The sequence below is a fragment of the Phocoena sinus genome, chromosome 3, assembly GCF_008692025.1.
Source record: "Phocoena sinus isolate mPhoSin1 chromosome 3, mPhoSin1.pri, whole genome shotgun sequence".
Lineage (NCBI taxonomy): Eukaryota > Metazoa > Chordata > Mammalia > Artiodactyla > Phocoenidae > Phocoena > Phocoena sinus.
In genome coordinates this window covers 15843896-15858175 of record NC_045765.1, presented here as the reverse complement: position 1 = coordinate 15858175, position 14280 = coordinate 15843896, and the positions used below count along the sequence as shown (strand labels likewise).

Below are 14280 nucleotides of genomic sequence, written 5' to 3'. Positions count from 1 at the left end.
ATTTGGGGGGGGGGTGGGTCCAGAAAGAAGCAAATCGACACTTCTGGACCACCATACCATCTGGTGATGCTACCTGCAGGGATGGGATGCGTCAGGGGAGACGGCACCCGGATGGGGAAGAGGGGCCATGTGGAGGGCTTTACCCTGGATTAAGCTGGATTTTCCAGGACAGGTGAAGTGGCCACGTGGGGAAAAGGCGGGGGGCTCTAAGCACAGCAGGGTCTCATCCCCACTCTGTCCTTCCCCCTCACCCCACTCGCAGGTTCCCCCGCCTCCCCCCACCCCCACCACCATGGATCACTCCTCGTTCAGCGGTGCACCTCGCTTCCTAACCCGGCCCAAGGCCTTCGTGGTGTCGGTGGGCAAAGACGCCACACTGAGCTGCCAGATCGTGGGCAACCCCACGCCGCAGGTCAGCTGGGAGAAGGACCTGCAGCAGGTGGAGGCGGGCACTCGCTTCCGCCTGGCCCAGGACGGCGACCTGTACCGCCTCACCATCTTGGACCTGGCGCTGGGTGACAGCGGGCAGTATGTATGCCGTGCGCGCAACGCCATCGGTGAAGCCTTCGCGGCGGTCGGCCTGCAGGTGGACGCCGAGGCAGCGTGCGCCGAGCAGGCACCCCACTTTCTGCTGCGGCCCACGTCCATCCGCGTGCGCGAGGGAGCCGAGGCCACCTTCCGCTGCCGCGTGCGCGGTTCGCCGCCGATGTCTGTGAGCTGGGCCAAGGATGGGCGGCGCCTGGGCGCGCTGGACGCTCCCCGAGTGCGCGTGGAGGCGAGCGGCGAGGCGAGCGCGCTGCGCATCCTGGCTGCGCGGCCGCGCGACAGCGGTACTTACACGGTGCACGCGGAGAACCCGCTGGGCGCCGCTAGTGCCGCCGCCGGACTTTCAGTGGACAAGGAAACAGACACAGACTGCCCGCCTGGGGCCTCCACAGCCATGCTCCTGGCGCACCTGCAGCTGCGGCGCGAGGCCATGCGCACCGAGGGCGCCCCGGCCTCGCCGCCCAGCGCCTGCACGCGCACCTGCACGGTGACTGAGGGCAAGCACGCGCGCCTCAGCTGCTTCGTGACGGGTGAGCCCAAGCCTGAGATAGTGTGGAAGAAGGATGGGCAGCTGGTGGCTGAGGGCCGGAGACATGTGGTGTATGAGGACGCGCAGGAGAACTTCGTGCTCAAGATCCTCTTCTGCAAGCAGTCAGACTGTGGCCTCTATACTTGCACGGCGTCCAACCTCGTGGGCCAGACCTACAGCTCCGTGCTAGTCGTCGTGCGAGGTGAGCTCCTGGCGCCGGGCACAAGGTCCCTGTGCGCAGTGAGCACAGGCAGAGGCTCCTTCCCAGGCCTCCTGTCTTTTCCTTCCAGCGTTGGCTGCTGCTGCCATCTCCCCACCCTGTGCCTGTCTGGCAGAGGAATCCGTGGTTGGAGGTCTTGGCAGCTCTCGCTGTTCTGTTCCATTGTCTTTGTGAGAGTAACACGAGTATACAACAAAGTGCTTTGTCACTAACACCCCCTCCGTCTGGGAGATGGTCAGGGTGCCCAGTGGCTGAGCCTGTTCTCTCCAGGCTGAGGGTGACCAGGCTCTCCACCCCTCCTACAGGATGCTAAGGGGGTCTCCCTGGCAGAGCTGGAAGGAGGGCAGGAGCAAGGACAAACCTTGCGCTGTCGGAGGCCTCAGGCTGGGGCTGCACCAGGGTGCAGCTTGAAGGTGGTTCTGGGTCAGTTTGCAGGCTCATGTCCAGGTCTGGGGGCTCCCCCAGGGCACCGGGGCAGCTGTAGGCAACACCATCAGAATTTGCTGGAGGGCTGTTTACTCTTGTTTCCTAAGACCAGCCTCTTGAAGTGGTTGGAGTCCCACCTCCACTTTTTACCAGCTGTAGGATCTCCAGCAGGGCGCTTCAACCTTTGTGTGTGTGCCTCAGTTTCCTCGTTTTTCACACGAAAGTGCGCTCCTGGAGTTGAGCAATTCCACAGGCCAGTACTTGTCCAGTGGCCTCACTGCTGTGTGAACCCAACCCATCCTGCCTGTCCAGGACCAGCCTAGGGGCCTGCTCAGTGGGGCTGCTTGCTGTGGCTTCACCTGCCTCATTTCTCCTTTTCTCTTCCAGACTCCTCCTTATATTTTGGGCGGGGGGCTCTTTCCTTTAAGTTCTCTTCCCTCTCCTCTGTCCTCCCTCCTTTTCTATACCCCTACCTCCTTCTGTCCCCTCCTTACAGCTCCTCTGCCCTCCCACCCACCACCCTCTGCCCCCAAAGCCCCTCCACCCCCTGTCCTGGCTCCCTACCCCACCCCAGCCTTACACGTCCCTTTACCCTGCCCCCCTCCTTCCGTTCACCCTCCTCCTCGCCCCCGACCGCCCCCTCCGTCACCCCTCCTGCCTGCCCCTCTTCCCTCTCCGCGCCCCACTCACCTGAGCTCTTTTTCCGCAGAGCCCAAGGTGCCCTTCAGAAAGCGGCTGCAGGACCTGGAGGTGCCAGAGAAAGCGTCGGCCACGTTCCAGTGTGAGGTGCCGCAGCCGCCCATGGAGACTGCGTGGTATAAGGAGGAGACGCGGCTGTGGGCCGGTGCCAAGTACCTCATCGAGGAGGCAGGCGCTGAGCGCCGGCTGACCGTGCTCAACGTCACCTCTGATGACGATGCTGTGTACATCTGCGAGACGGCAGAGGGCAGTCGCACGGTGGCCGAGCTGGCGGTGCAAGGTGGGCGGGCAGGGGGCCCAGAGACTGGGCAGGGTCCGGGTCTCAGAGGAGCTGGGCAAGCGGCGTAGGTAGTGGGCGGGTGGGGCGGGCAGGACCCTGGCATGAGGGGTGTGTCAGGGAGGAGTGGGGTGGGCACTCGGGGGACAGGGGCGGGAAGGAGGTAAGGGGGGGACAGGCCTACAGGGGTCTCTCTGACCAGCTGCAGCCCTTCCCCCTCCCCTTCCCCACTGCTCCTCTGCCCACCCCAGGCAACCTCCTTCGAAAGCTCCCGAGGAAGACAGCTGGGCGAGTGGGAGACACGGCCGTGTTCTATGTGGAGCTGGCCAAGCCAGAGGGCCCCATCCACTGGCTGTGGAACCAGAAGGAGGTGGTGGCCGGGGGCCGAGTGGCCATTACTGCCGAAGGCACGTGCCACACGCTGACCGTCTCCCAGTGCAGCCTGGACGATGCCGGTGAGGTGGCCTTTGTGGCTGGGGGCTGCCGGACGTCCACCCAGTTCTGCGTGTCAGGTAAGGGCCTAGGGAGTACCTGTCACACAGAGGGTACACTGCCCACAGTCCACTGGGCCCTGCTCTGAGTTGTCGCCTGTTGTGGGGAGCGCCGTGCGGGGCAGGGAATGCCTAGGTTGTAGCTGTGGTTCTCTGGGGCTCATGGTTTGTTTGACACCCTCCTCCACTGTGGTCACACTAGGCATCTGCAAAGTAGGAGTCCTGGTGGCCCCCCACCCTGTGAACCAGATTGGAAAGTGCAGGTTGTTCTAGAAGCACGGCGTGTAGGGGGTGACATTGCGGGTGTGTCCTCTTTCTGTGGCTTTGGTGTTGAGATTGGCTCCCCCAGGGTCAGCCCTTTGCTGGGGATAGGGACCCTGAACGTGGATCTCAGCACCCTTGGAAGGGTCATTGTGCCTTGCCTCAACCATCATCCAGCCCAAGATCCCAATGGAGTCAAGGCTGAGGACTGGAAAGAGTTCCTTTCCAGGCCACGTGGACAGCTCAGGGTGGCCCCTGAAGCCCGGGCACTCTTTCCACTGCAAACAGAGAAATGGCCACAGAGCTGAGACTGGGGTTATGGGCTCACAACGTCCTCTTGGGCTGGCAGTCCCCTTGGGCTGAGGCCATTTCAGACCACCAGGGCAGTGCCCCTGGGGAGGGCTGGGAATTCTGTGACAACCCCTTTATCCTACTGTGACCTTGGAGCCAGGGCTTGGGGAGGGGGTTCCCAGTTGTTGACATGGGCCCGTGCTCCGCTCAGTCCCCAGAAGGCCGCTCCTGCGTGCTCCTGAGGCCCCTGTGGTGAAGGCCAGGACGGAGAGCTCCGTGACCCTTGGCTGGTCACCACCACCCCATGGGGACCGCCCTGTTGCTATCGATGGCTACCTGGTGGAGAAGAAGAGAGTGGGCACCTACCCCTGGAGCCGGTGCCATGAAGACGAGTGGGTGGCTATGCCTCAGCTGACTGTGGCTGGTGTGGCCGAGGAGGGGGAGTTCCAGTTCAGGGTGTCAGCTGTGAACAGCTTTGGCCACAGCCCCTACCTCGAGTTCCCGGGAACTGTACACCTGGGTAAGTGTGGAAGGTTCTGTTCTCCCCGGCACCCTGGTAACAACCTGTGGGGCCATCTGCCCCTGAATCACCCAGACCCAGAGTGTGGCCCAGCCTTGGAGAGGCCAGAGTGACTCATGGGTCCTCTTTACGGTAGTGGGGTGGGCCCAGGGTCCTGATGCTGTTGAAGACATTTTTGTGGGAAGGCCAGGGGACCCAAAGACAGGACTCAAGCCCCACAGGAACCTATCTGTATCCAACAGCCCCCGGGCACTGGGCTACACAGCTGCCCTGCCACACTGGGTTTGTGGGATCTGAAGGGGATCTCGGGTGGCTGTAACTTGTCCTCACTCCACCCTGCATCTGACTTTTGCTCGTGGTCTCCATGCGCTTGTCCAGTGGACTTCCTAGAGCAGGGGTTATTTGGGCCCGGGCATTGGAAGAGAGGAGGGCAGGGGCCCAGCTCCCTCCTGAAGCCCCCATCCCACAGCCCCGCAGCTGGCTGTGAAAACACCTCTGAAGGCGGTAGAGGCCGTGGAAGGCGGCGAGGTGACCTTCTCTGTAGACCTCACTACGGCCTCAGCAGGGGAGTGGTTCCTGGACGGGCAGGCCCTGAAGGCCAGCAGTGTGTATGCGATACACTGTGATGGCACCCGGCACACTCTCACCATTCGCTTGGTGCCTGTCAGCCTGCACGGGGCTGAGCTCAAGTTCGTGGCCAATGGTATCGAGAGCAGCATCCGCATGGAGGTCCGAGGTAGGGGGACCCCATCCCATGACCCTGGGGCCCCTCTGAGCCCCATTTCCTCCAGGAGTGGGGGCGGGATGGGGTCCCTGGGGTCTCAGGGCTCGGAAGATCTGTCATTGCTCCTGGGGCAGGCGGGCTGCTGGATGAAGTGGGGCCAGGTGGTGGGGTGTGCAAGGTCACCGGGTGTGAGTGGAAGAGGGGCTAAAGTGTCCCCGATGGCGCCAAGCTTCAATTCTCTGTCTGTATGCCCCCCTTCCCTTCCCCTTCTCCCCTCCTCCCTCTTGGTTGATTCCTTCTATGCCACTTCTTGTCCTGTCTCTGCCTTTCTTGCCTCTCTGACTCCCCTCCACCATATCTGGCTCTTCCCCCTCTGCTCACTCTGCCTCGTTCCACTTCCCCCTTCACCCACACCCCCTTTTTCCACCTGTCTGTGACTTCCAGCAGCCCTGGGGCTGACGACCAAGGGTTCAGCAGCAGCAGTGGCAGCACGGGAGGTGCTGGCCCGGCTGCACGAGGAGGCCCAGCTCCTGGCCGAGTTATCGGACCAGGCTGCAGCTGTGACGTGGCTCAAGGACGGACACGCACTGTCTCCAGGCCCCAAGTATGAGGTGCAGGCGTCAGCCGGGCAGCGGGCACTGCTAGTGCGGGACGTGAAGCGAGAAGACGCAGGCCTGTATGAGTGTGTCAGCCACGGGGACCGCATCACCTACCAACTATTGGTGCAAGGTGACACCAGTGTGTGTGTGTTCATGTCCTCCCTGGGCCGCCGCCATGGCCAGGGCCGCGCATTCTGTCCCCCAGCTCTGGATAGGCTCTGGGGGACCTGGGTAGCAGGAGCCGCTGTTCTCTGTCCCTGTGGGGACGGTGGGGGATCAGGGGCTCTGCCAACCCCCTGAGGAGGGTGGGGAGTCAGATAGGCTCAGGTGACCCTGTGGGGAGGGCAGGGGTGTGTGTGGGGTGCTCAGCCTATGCTATGGAGACAGTGGGGGGGGTGGGATGGAGTCAGGTGACCATGTGGGGAGGGCAGGAGTCTGGGCAGCTCTGCTGACCTTGTGACGAGGGTAGGGGGTTGGGCAGGCTCAGGTGACCCCCTGAGGGTAGGGTGGGGAACCAGGGACACCACCAACCCCGTTGGGAGGGTAGGTGTCAGACACTCTGCTCAGTAGGGGAGGAGCTTCCTATGAGTGGGTGGCACTTGGGTGGTTGAAAGTCAGCAGCTGAGGCTGGCCCTGTCTCTGAAGCGGCCGAGGTTTGGGCGAGGGCCAGTGTCTCCCATGATCCTGAAGCCCTGAGCACCTTCCTCTGCTAGCTGCCTGGGCACGTGTGTGGTTAGGGCTCTGTCGGCCCCCTGACCTGCCCATGTGCCCTTGTAGGCCTTACATCCTTTTTTGCACAAGGACATGGCTGGTGGCTGTGTAGACGCCACGGCCGGGGGCTCAGCCCACTTTGAATACCAAACTTCAGAGGCCCACATGTGTGTACACTGGTACAAGGATGGGGTGGAGCTTGGTCACTCCTGCCAGTACTTCTCACAGGAGGACATGGGCACACAGCACCAGCTGGTGGCTACCTCAGTCACCGTGCAGGATGAGGGCACCTACTTGTGCCAAGTGGGCGAGGACTCTGTGGACTTCCGGTTGCATGTCTGTGGTTAGTGCACTGCCTCCCAGGCTTGGTGCAGGTCTGGCTGCATCCAGCTGTGCAGCACTTGCAAGGCCAAGCTGTCTCTCCCTTCATTTCTTCTGAGAATACTTGGGGGTAGGGGCAGTTACTTCTGAATTTGGGTGAAGAAACGACCCATGAAACTAATATATATAGGTGAAGAATGCAGGCCTGGAAAATAAAAGATAAGAAGGAAATTTAAAGCCCTTGTCCTCTTTTTAAAGATGAGGAAATGAGGCAGAGCAGACCTAGAAAGTGCTGGAAGTGTCCTTGGAAGGTCAGATTTGGATCTTGGTGAATCTGAGGCCCTGGCTCTTTCTAGAAGCCATTGAGGTCTCTTGGCAGATTCTCCAAGTCCAGTTCTGCCCCATCTTGGCCCTCAGAAGGGTCTCTGCCATCCCGCCCATGCCTCCTTCCATCTGAGCACAGGCACTGGGGCTGGGCTGCCCATCATGGAGCTCTGAGGCTGCTTTCCTTCACACCCAGGAGGGGTTGGGGTACCTGGACCATCTGTGCCCATGGAGGGTTCCATGTGCAGCACCTCATCACAAAGGATCCTCATGGGGGGTGGGATCCGAGGCTGCCTGGGGTCTAGAGCAAAGCTCTGTCATGGCTCCAGGACTTGGGAAACCTCACCTTGGCAGAGCCTCTGCTGTGTATCCCTCCCTGTTGCCAGAGCCCTCGGCGATGTTTGCCAAGGAGCAGCCAGCACTCAGGGAGGTACAGGCTGAGGTGGGGGCCAGTGCCACACTGAGCTGTGAGGTGGCCCAGGCCCAGACGGAGGTGACATGGTACAAGGATGGGAAGAAGCTGAGTGTGAGCTCAAAAGTGTGCGTGGAGGCCAAGGGCTGCACCCGGCAGCTGGTGGTGCAGCAGGTGGGGAATAGGGACGCTGGGGAGTACAGCTGTGAGGCCAGGGGCAGAAGGTCTCCTTCCGCCTGGGGTGTCACAGGTCAGTTGACCATTTCATAGGAACAGGCCTGGAGGAACCAGGCCTGTTTTCAGTGCGGGTGACGGCAGTGCTCAGCTGACTCATCAGGCCCATATCAGTTATACAAATAACCCCAGAACTTAGTGGCCCAATGGAACAGTCTGTGGGCAGGAATTCAAGCAGTGCTCAGCGTGGGTGGCTCATCTCTGCTCCACCTGGTGTTGACTGGGACAGGAGGATCCAGTCTGGCCTCATTTGTGTGTCTGATGTCCCAGTCAGGGGGCTGGCTGTGATGACAGGCCTCTCTCTTCTAGTGATGTTGTCTGGGCCGATTCCTGTCTGGGACCATGCTGTTCTCTCCTCTGGGGCTATGCTCTCCTTGTGACATCTCATTCTCAAGGCCTCTTTCTCCATGTGGGTAGCCTGAGCTCCTTCATATTCTGGCTGGGTTCCCTTTAGGGATTAGGAGATGCTACAGGGTTTGTTAAGATTTGTTTTCACCAGTCCCAGAATATTACATTCTGTGTGTTTTACTGCACAAAGCCAGACATAAGGCCAGCCTAGTTCTAAGGAGTTGGAGAAGTAGACCTCACTGTTGATGAGGAGTCCCCTGGTTAATTGGGGACAATTTCTAACAATCTACCACAAGGACACAGGCTCTATCTGTCTAGATCTTTGCTTTCTTGAGCATAAGATAAAGATCTTTCTAAAGCTTATTGCCTCATGGTCACAAGATGGCTTCCCTAGCTCCAGCCATCATGTTCAAGGTGGGAAGAACATGTAAGGATTGTGTGTGTGTTTGTTTTTTTCCTTTTCACTGCTGTGCAGTAAATTATCACAAAACTCAGTGGCTTAAAATAATGCCCATCTGTTAGTTCACAGTTCTATAGATCAGAATTCAAGATGTGGATTCTGGATTCTCTTTTCAGGGTCTCAAGGGCTGGAATCCATATGCCATCTGGCTGAGTTCTCTCAGGGTCCTTTTCCAAGCTCATCCAAGTTGCTGGCAGAATTCATTTCCTCGTGGTTCTGGGTCTAAGGCTATTTCCTGGCTGGCTGGCAGCCAGGGGCTGCTCTTAGGTCCTTTGCCACATGGCCCCTCATGTCCATTCGCTCTTATGCTCCAAATCTCTTTGGCCAGGAAGAACCCCCTCCTGTCTAAGGTCTCACCTGATTAGGTCAGGCCCAACCAGGATAATCTCCTTGTTAATGAACTCATAGTCAACTGATCTGAGACCTACATTCCTTCTGCAGAATCCCTTCACAGCAGCACCTGGATTAGTGTTTGGTGGAATAGCTTGGAGAAGGTGCGTGCATACGGTGGTGCACGGATCTTGAGGCAGTCCTACCTAGCACAGGGTATCACTTGCTCTTTCTTCTATTCAGAGAACAGATGCTCTCTGAGGAGCCCACAGCAGATTTTCCCTATGCCTCCTAGTACTGTGTGGGTCCGATGGCCATTCCTTGCTCAGACACCTGGGAAAGTGAGTCTTAATCTTCCAGCTTCAGCAGTGGAACATTGAGGGTGGTAGAGGTGGGCATCTGGTGGTGTGGCTGGCCTGGTTCTGCTGAGGGATCTGTCCTGCGGCACTGGCCCATGCCCACATCAGGGTGGCTGTGCCCTGGTTTTGGACACTGACTTCGAGGCAGGCTGTGGAGGGATCAGAGTGAACATGGTCAGACCTCACTCCTGCCTCTTAAGAGACAGGTGACCTTAGGCAAGTCGTCAGTGTTGTGTCCCCCTGAAGTCTGTCTGGAAACTCAGAATGTGGCCTTAACTGGAAATGGGGTCTCTGCAGACAACATCAAGCAAAGGATCACAAGATGAGATGACCCTGGATTAGGGTGGGCCCTGACTCCAATGACAGGTGTCCTTTGAGAGAAAGAGGGATATTCGCGATACAGATACACGAGAACATGGCCAATGGCAATGGAGGCAGAGATTGGGGTGATTCAGTCACAAACCCTGGGATGCCTGGAACCACCAGATTATAGCCATCCTGGTGGATGTGAGGTAGTATCTTATCGTGGTTTTGGTTTGTATTTCCCTGATGACTAATGATGTTGAGCATATTTTCATATGTATTTGGCCATTTGTGTATCTTCTTTGGAGAAATGTCTATTCAGATCCTTTGCTTGTTTTTTAATTATTTATCTTTTTATTACTCAGTTGAAAGAGTTCTTCATATATTCTGGATAGTATAGCCTTATCCTATATATAGTATAGTATAGCCTTATCAGATATGTGATTTGCACATAGTTTCTTCCATTCACTTTCTTAATTGTGCCCTTTGATGCACAAAAGTTTTAAAATTGTGATGAAATCTAGTTTATCTTCTTTGGTTGCTTGTGTGTTAGATGTCACATCTAAGAAATCGTTGCCCAATCCAAGGTCAAATAGATTGATACCTATGTTTTCTTCTAAGAGTTTTCCAGTTTTAGCCCTTGTATTTAGGTCTTTGATCCATTTTGTGACAATTTTTGTGTATGGTGTGAGTTAGGGGTCCAACTTCATCCTTTCCATTGGATATCCAGTTGTCCCAGCACCATCTGTTGAAAAGAATTTTTCCCCATTGAATTTTTTTGGCATCCTTGTTGAAAGTCAATTAACCATTAATTAAGTATTTACTTCTGGACTCTCAATTTTATTCCATTGATATATATGTCTACCACAGTCTTGATTATTGTAGCTTTGTGGTATGTTTTGAAATTGGGAATGTGAATTCTTTAACTTTTTTTTCAACATTGATTTGGCTATTTGAGGTCCCTTGCATTTCCACATGAATTTTAGGATCATCTTTTTAAGTTTTGCAAAAAAGGCAGCTGGTATTTTGATTGGGATCGCATCAAAATGTGTAGGTCAATTTGGGGAATATTGCCATCTTTTTATTTTATTTTAAAATTTTATTTATTTATTTTTGGCTGCACTGGGTTTTTGTTGCTGCACGTGGGCATTCTCTAGTTGTGGTGAACAGGGGCTACCCTTCGTTGGGGTGCGCAGGCTTCTCATTGCAGTGGCTTCTCTTGTTGCGGAGCACGGGCTGTAGGCATGCAGGCTTCAGTAGTTGTGGTGCTGAAGTGGGATCTTCTCGGACCAGGGATTGAACCCATGTCCCCTGCACTGGCAGGCAGATTCTTAACCACTGCACCACCAGGGATGTACCCAAATGACTGGTATCAGATTTCTTTTTTTTTTTTTTTCAGTACGCGGGCCTCTCACTGTTGTGGCCCCTCCCTCCCGTTGCGGAGCACAGGCTCCGGAGGTGCAGGCTCAGCGGCCATGGCTCACGGGCCCAGCCACTCCGAGGCATGTGGGATCCTCCCAGACCGGGGCACGAACCCACGTCCCCTGCATCAGCAGGTGGACTCTCAACCACTGCACCACCAGGGAAGCCCCAGATTTCTTTTTTAATTTTATTTTTTTGGCTGCACCATGTGGCATGTGGGATCTTAGTTCCCTGACCAGGGATCACACCCGTGCCCGGAAGTGCAGAGTCTTAACAACTGGACCACCAGGGAAGTCCTCTTTGCCATCTTAACAGTCTTAGTCTCCTAATCCACAATATGAGATGACTTTCTATTTATTTTGGTCTTTTAAATTTCTTTCAATTATGTTTTATAGTTTTTAGTGTGCAGGAATTGTGCTTATTTTGTTAAGTTTGTTGCTAAGTATTTTATTCTTTTTGATGCTACTGTAAATGGAATTTTGTTAATTTCTTTTAAAAATTGTTCATTACTAATGTATGGAAATAGAATTGATTTTTGTATATTGGTCTAATATCCTGCAGCTTCTCCGAATTCATTTATTCACTCTATTAGTTCTTTTGTGGATGCCTTAGGATTTTCTATATACAAATCATGTCATCTGCAGGTAGTTTTACTTCATTTCCAGTCTGGATGCCTCTCATTTTGTTTTTGATTACTGATTAAATCTCTTTACTTGTTATAGGTCTATTCAGATGTTTTTCCATTTATTCTTGTGTTAGTTTTGATAGTTTATGTGTTTCTAGGAATTTCCCCATTTCATCTAGTTATCTAGTTGGTGTGCAGTTGTTCATAGTATTCTCTTTTAATCCTTTTTTTTTTTTTTTTGGTAAGGTCTTTATTGATGTCCCCAGTTTTTTTTTTTCCTGATTTTAATAATTTGAGTCTTCTATCTTTTTTCTTGGTCAGTCTAGCTAATATTTTGTCAAGTTTGTTGATCTTTTCAAAGAACCACCTTTTGGTTTCCTTGATTCTTTCTATTGCTTTTGTGTTCTCCATTTCACTTATCTATGCTCTAATCTTTATTTTCTTCATTGTTCTAAGTTTGGGTTTAACTTAATCTTTTTCTTGTTTCTTAAGGTATGAAGTTAGGTTATTGATTTGTGATCTTCTTTTAAAAATAGGCTTATAACTTATAGCTATGGATGGCAGGAAACTGAGCACTGCTTTCACTGCACCTCATAAGTTTTGGTATGCTGTGTTTTCATTTTCATTTATCTCAAAATATTTTCTAATTTTCCTTGTAATTCTCCTTTGAGTGTGTTGTTTAATTTTGACATACTTTTGAATTTTCCAGTTTTCTTTCTAGTATTGCTGTCTAGTTTCATTCCATCATAGTCAAAAAGATTCTTTGTATGCTTTCAGTCTTTTTAGATTTATTGAGACTTGTTTTATGGCCTAACATGTGGTCTGTGTTAGAGGATGTTCCATATGTGCTTGAGTAAAATGTGTCTTCTGTTGGTGTTGGGTGAAGTGTCCTCTGTAAGTCAGTTAGGTCTAGTTTCTTGTATAGTGTTATTCATGTCCTATTTCCTTATTGATCTGTCTGGTTGTTCTATCCATTATTGAAAGTAGGGTACTGAAGTCTCTGACTATTCTTGGAGAACTGTCTATTTCTCCCTTTAATTTTTAGTTTTCGTTTCATATATTTTGGAGCTCTCCTGTTAGTTGTGCTTATGTTTGTGGTTGTGATATCTTCTTGATGAATTGACCCTTTTAATCAATATATAACATCCTTAATCTATATCTGTATATATTAAATATAATGTCTTGTAATGTTTTTTTCCTTTTGTTTGACAGTATAGCCACCTCAGGTCTCTATTGATTGCTATTTGTATGGAGTATCTTTTCACTTTCAACCTATTTGTATCTTTGGATCTAAAGTGAATCTCCTGTAGACAGCATTTTAAAAATTCATTTTGTATTAAGTTAATTCTTATAAGGAAGTATTTCCTTCTGCTATTTTACTCTTTGTTTCTTATATGTCATATCTTTTTGCCATTATTTTCTCCATTATTGTCATTTATGATTAATTTATTTTTTCTAGTGTGCCATTTTTGTTACTTTCTCATTTCTTTATGTATATGTACATTCATTTTTTCTTAGTGATTACCCTGGGGATTGTCATTAACATCTAACTTTGTAATAATCAAGTTTGAACTTATATCATCTTAGTTTCAATAGAAAAACTCTGCTTCTTTACAGGTTGTGCCCCAAGCTGAATGTTGTTAATGTCACAAGTTATGTCTTCATACATAGTGTGTCTGTTAACTTTATAGTTTTATAATTATTGTTTATGCATTTGTATTTTAAGTCATATAAGAAATAAAAGGAATTATCTAAGCACCAGAAGAATGATCCAATATAAATGAGAGTTGGAACTTACAAACAAGAGCAATATTAGAAGATCAGAAGTTCCACTCAGGAACTTCAGATGATAGAAAAACAATCTGAAAGAGTATGTCAAATAAGTCTACTTAAAATGATTAAAGATATGTATGGAAGACTAGAAAATGTAAGAAAAAGTGAAATACTAGGAAAAAGAACAGGCAGATTTAAAGAATCAAATGAAACTTCTTGAATAAGAAACACAACTTTTGTACTAACAATTCAGTGGAGGGATAAACAGCAAATTAGACATAGCTGAAGATAGAATTATTGAATTGGAAGATAGATCTGAGAAAATTACTCAGGATGAATCACAAAGAGGTAAAAAATAAGAGATAATGACAGACATAGAGAAGAGAAGTAGAAGGCCACACGTATGTCTAAAAGGACTTCTAGGAGAGACTAGAGATAATGAGGAAGATGAAATAATGAAAGAAATAATGTGGAGAAATTTAAGAAATGGTAAAAGACATGAATCCTAAACTTCAAGATTCATAAGAAATAATGGGAATTGTAAAAAAAAAAAAAAAGTCACAGCTAGTGAATTCCAGAAGGCCAAAAACCAAGAGGAGATCTTAACCTCCAAAGGGAAAAAAGATTAATGGGATGATAGTTATTCTTCCTGTAGATTTTTCAGCAGCAATGAAGAGCACAGAAAAGATGGTATAGTCTCCAAAGCACTGAGGGAAAATAACTGTTGATCTAGAATTCTGTATCCAGCTAAACTATCATTCAAAATTAAGTGAAATACAGACATTTTCAGAGAGTAAATGGAGAGAATTTATCATTCATAAAATCTCACTGAAAGAATTACCAATGAATATACTTTTTAAAGAAGAAAATCAAGTCTAGAGTAGTAGAATGGGTTCTAGAGCGTGGTTCCCTACCTTTTTTGCACCAGGGACCAGTTCTGTGGAAGATAATTTTTCCACAGACCAGGGAGGGGGGATGGTTCAAGCAGTAATGTGAGCTATGGGGGATGGTTCAGGTGGTAATGCAAGTGATGGTTCAGGTGGTAATGCAAGCAATGGGGGGATGGTTCAGGTGG

At 51.3% G+C, this 14280-nt stretch overlaps 1 protein-coding gene across 2 annotated transcripts in view; it reads left to right on the top strand.

Annotated features, from left to right (window-relative positions):
* Positions 1 to 292: 292 nt before the first annotated feature.
* Positions 293 to 14280, top strand: part of OBSCN (obscurin, cytoskeletal calmodulin and titin-interacting RhoGEF) — a 161248-nt gene continuing 147260 nt past the window's right edge. For both annotated transcript variants that reach the window (XM_032626878.1, XM_032626879.1), the window contains exons 1-7: positions 293 to 1277; positions 2431 to 2700; positions 2949 to 3209; positions 3952 to 4260; positions 4730 to 4996; positions 5429 to 5724; positions 6361 to 6637. In XM_032626878.1, the coding sequence (XP_032482769.1) occupies positions 293 to 1277; positions 2431 to 2700; positions 2949 to 3209; positions 3952 to 4260; positions 4730 to 4996; positions 5429 to 5724; positions 6361 to 6637 (2665 nt within the window). The remainder of the gene's footprint in view (positions 1278 to 2430; positions 2701 to 2948; positions 3210 to 3951; positions 4261 to 4729; positions 4997 to 5428; positions 5725 to 6360; positions 6638 to 14280) is intronic.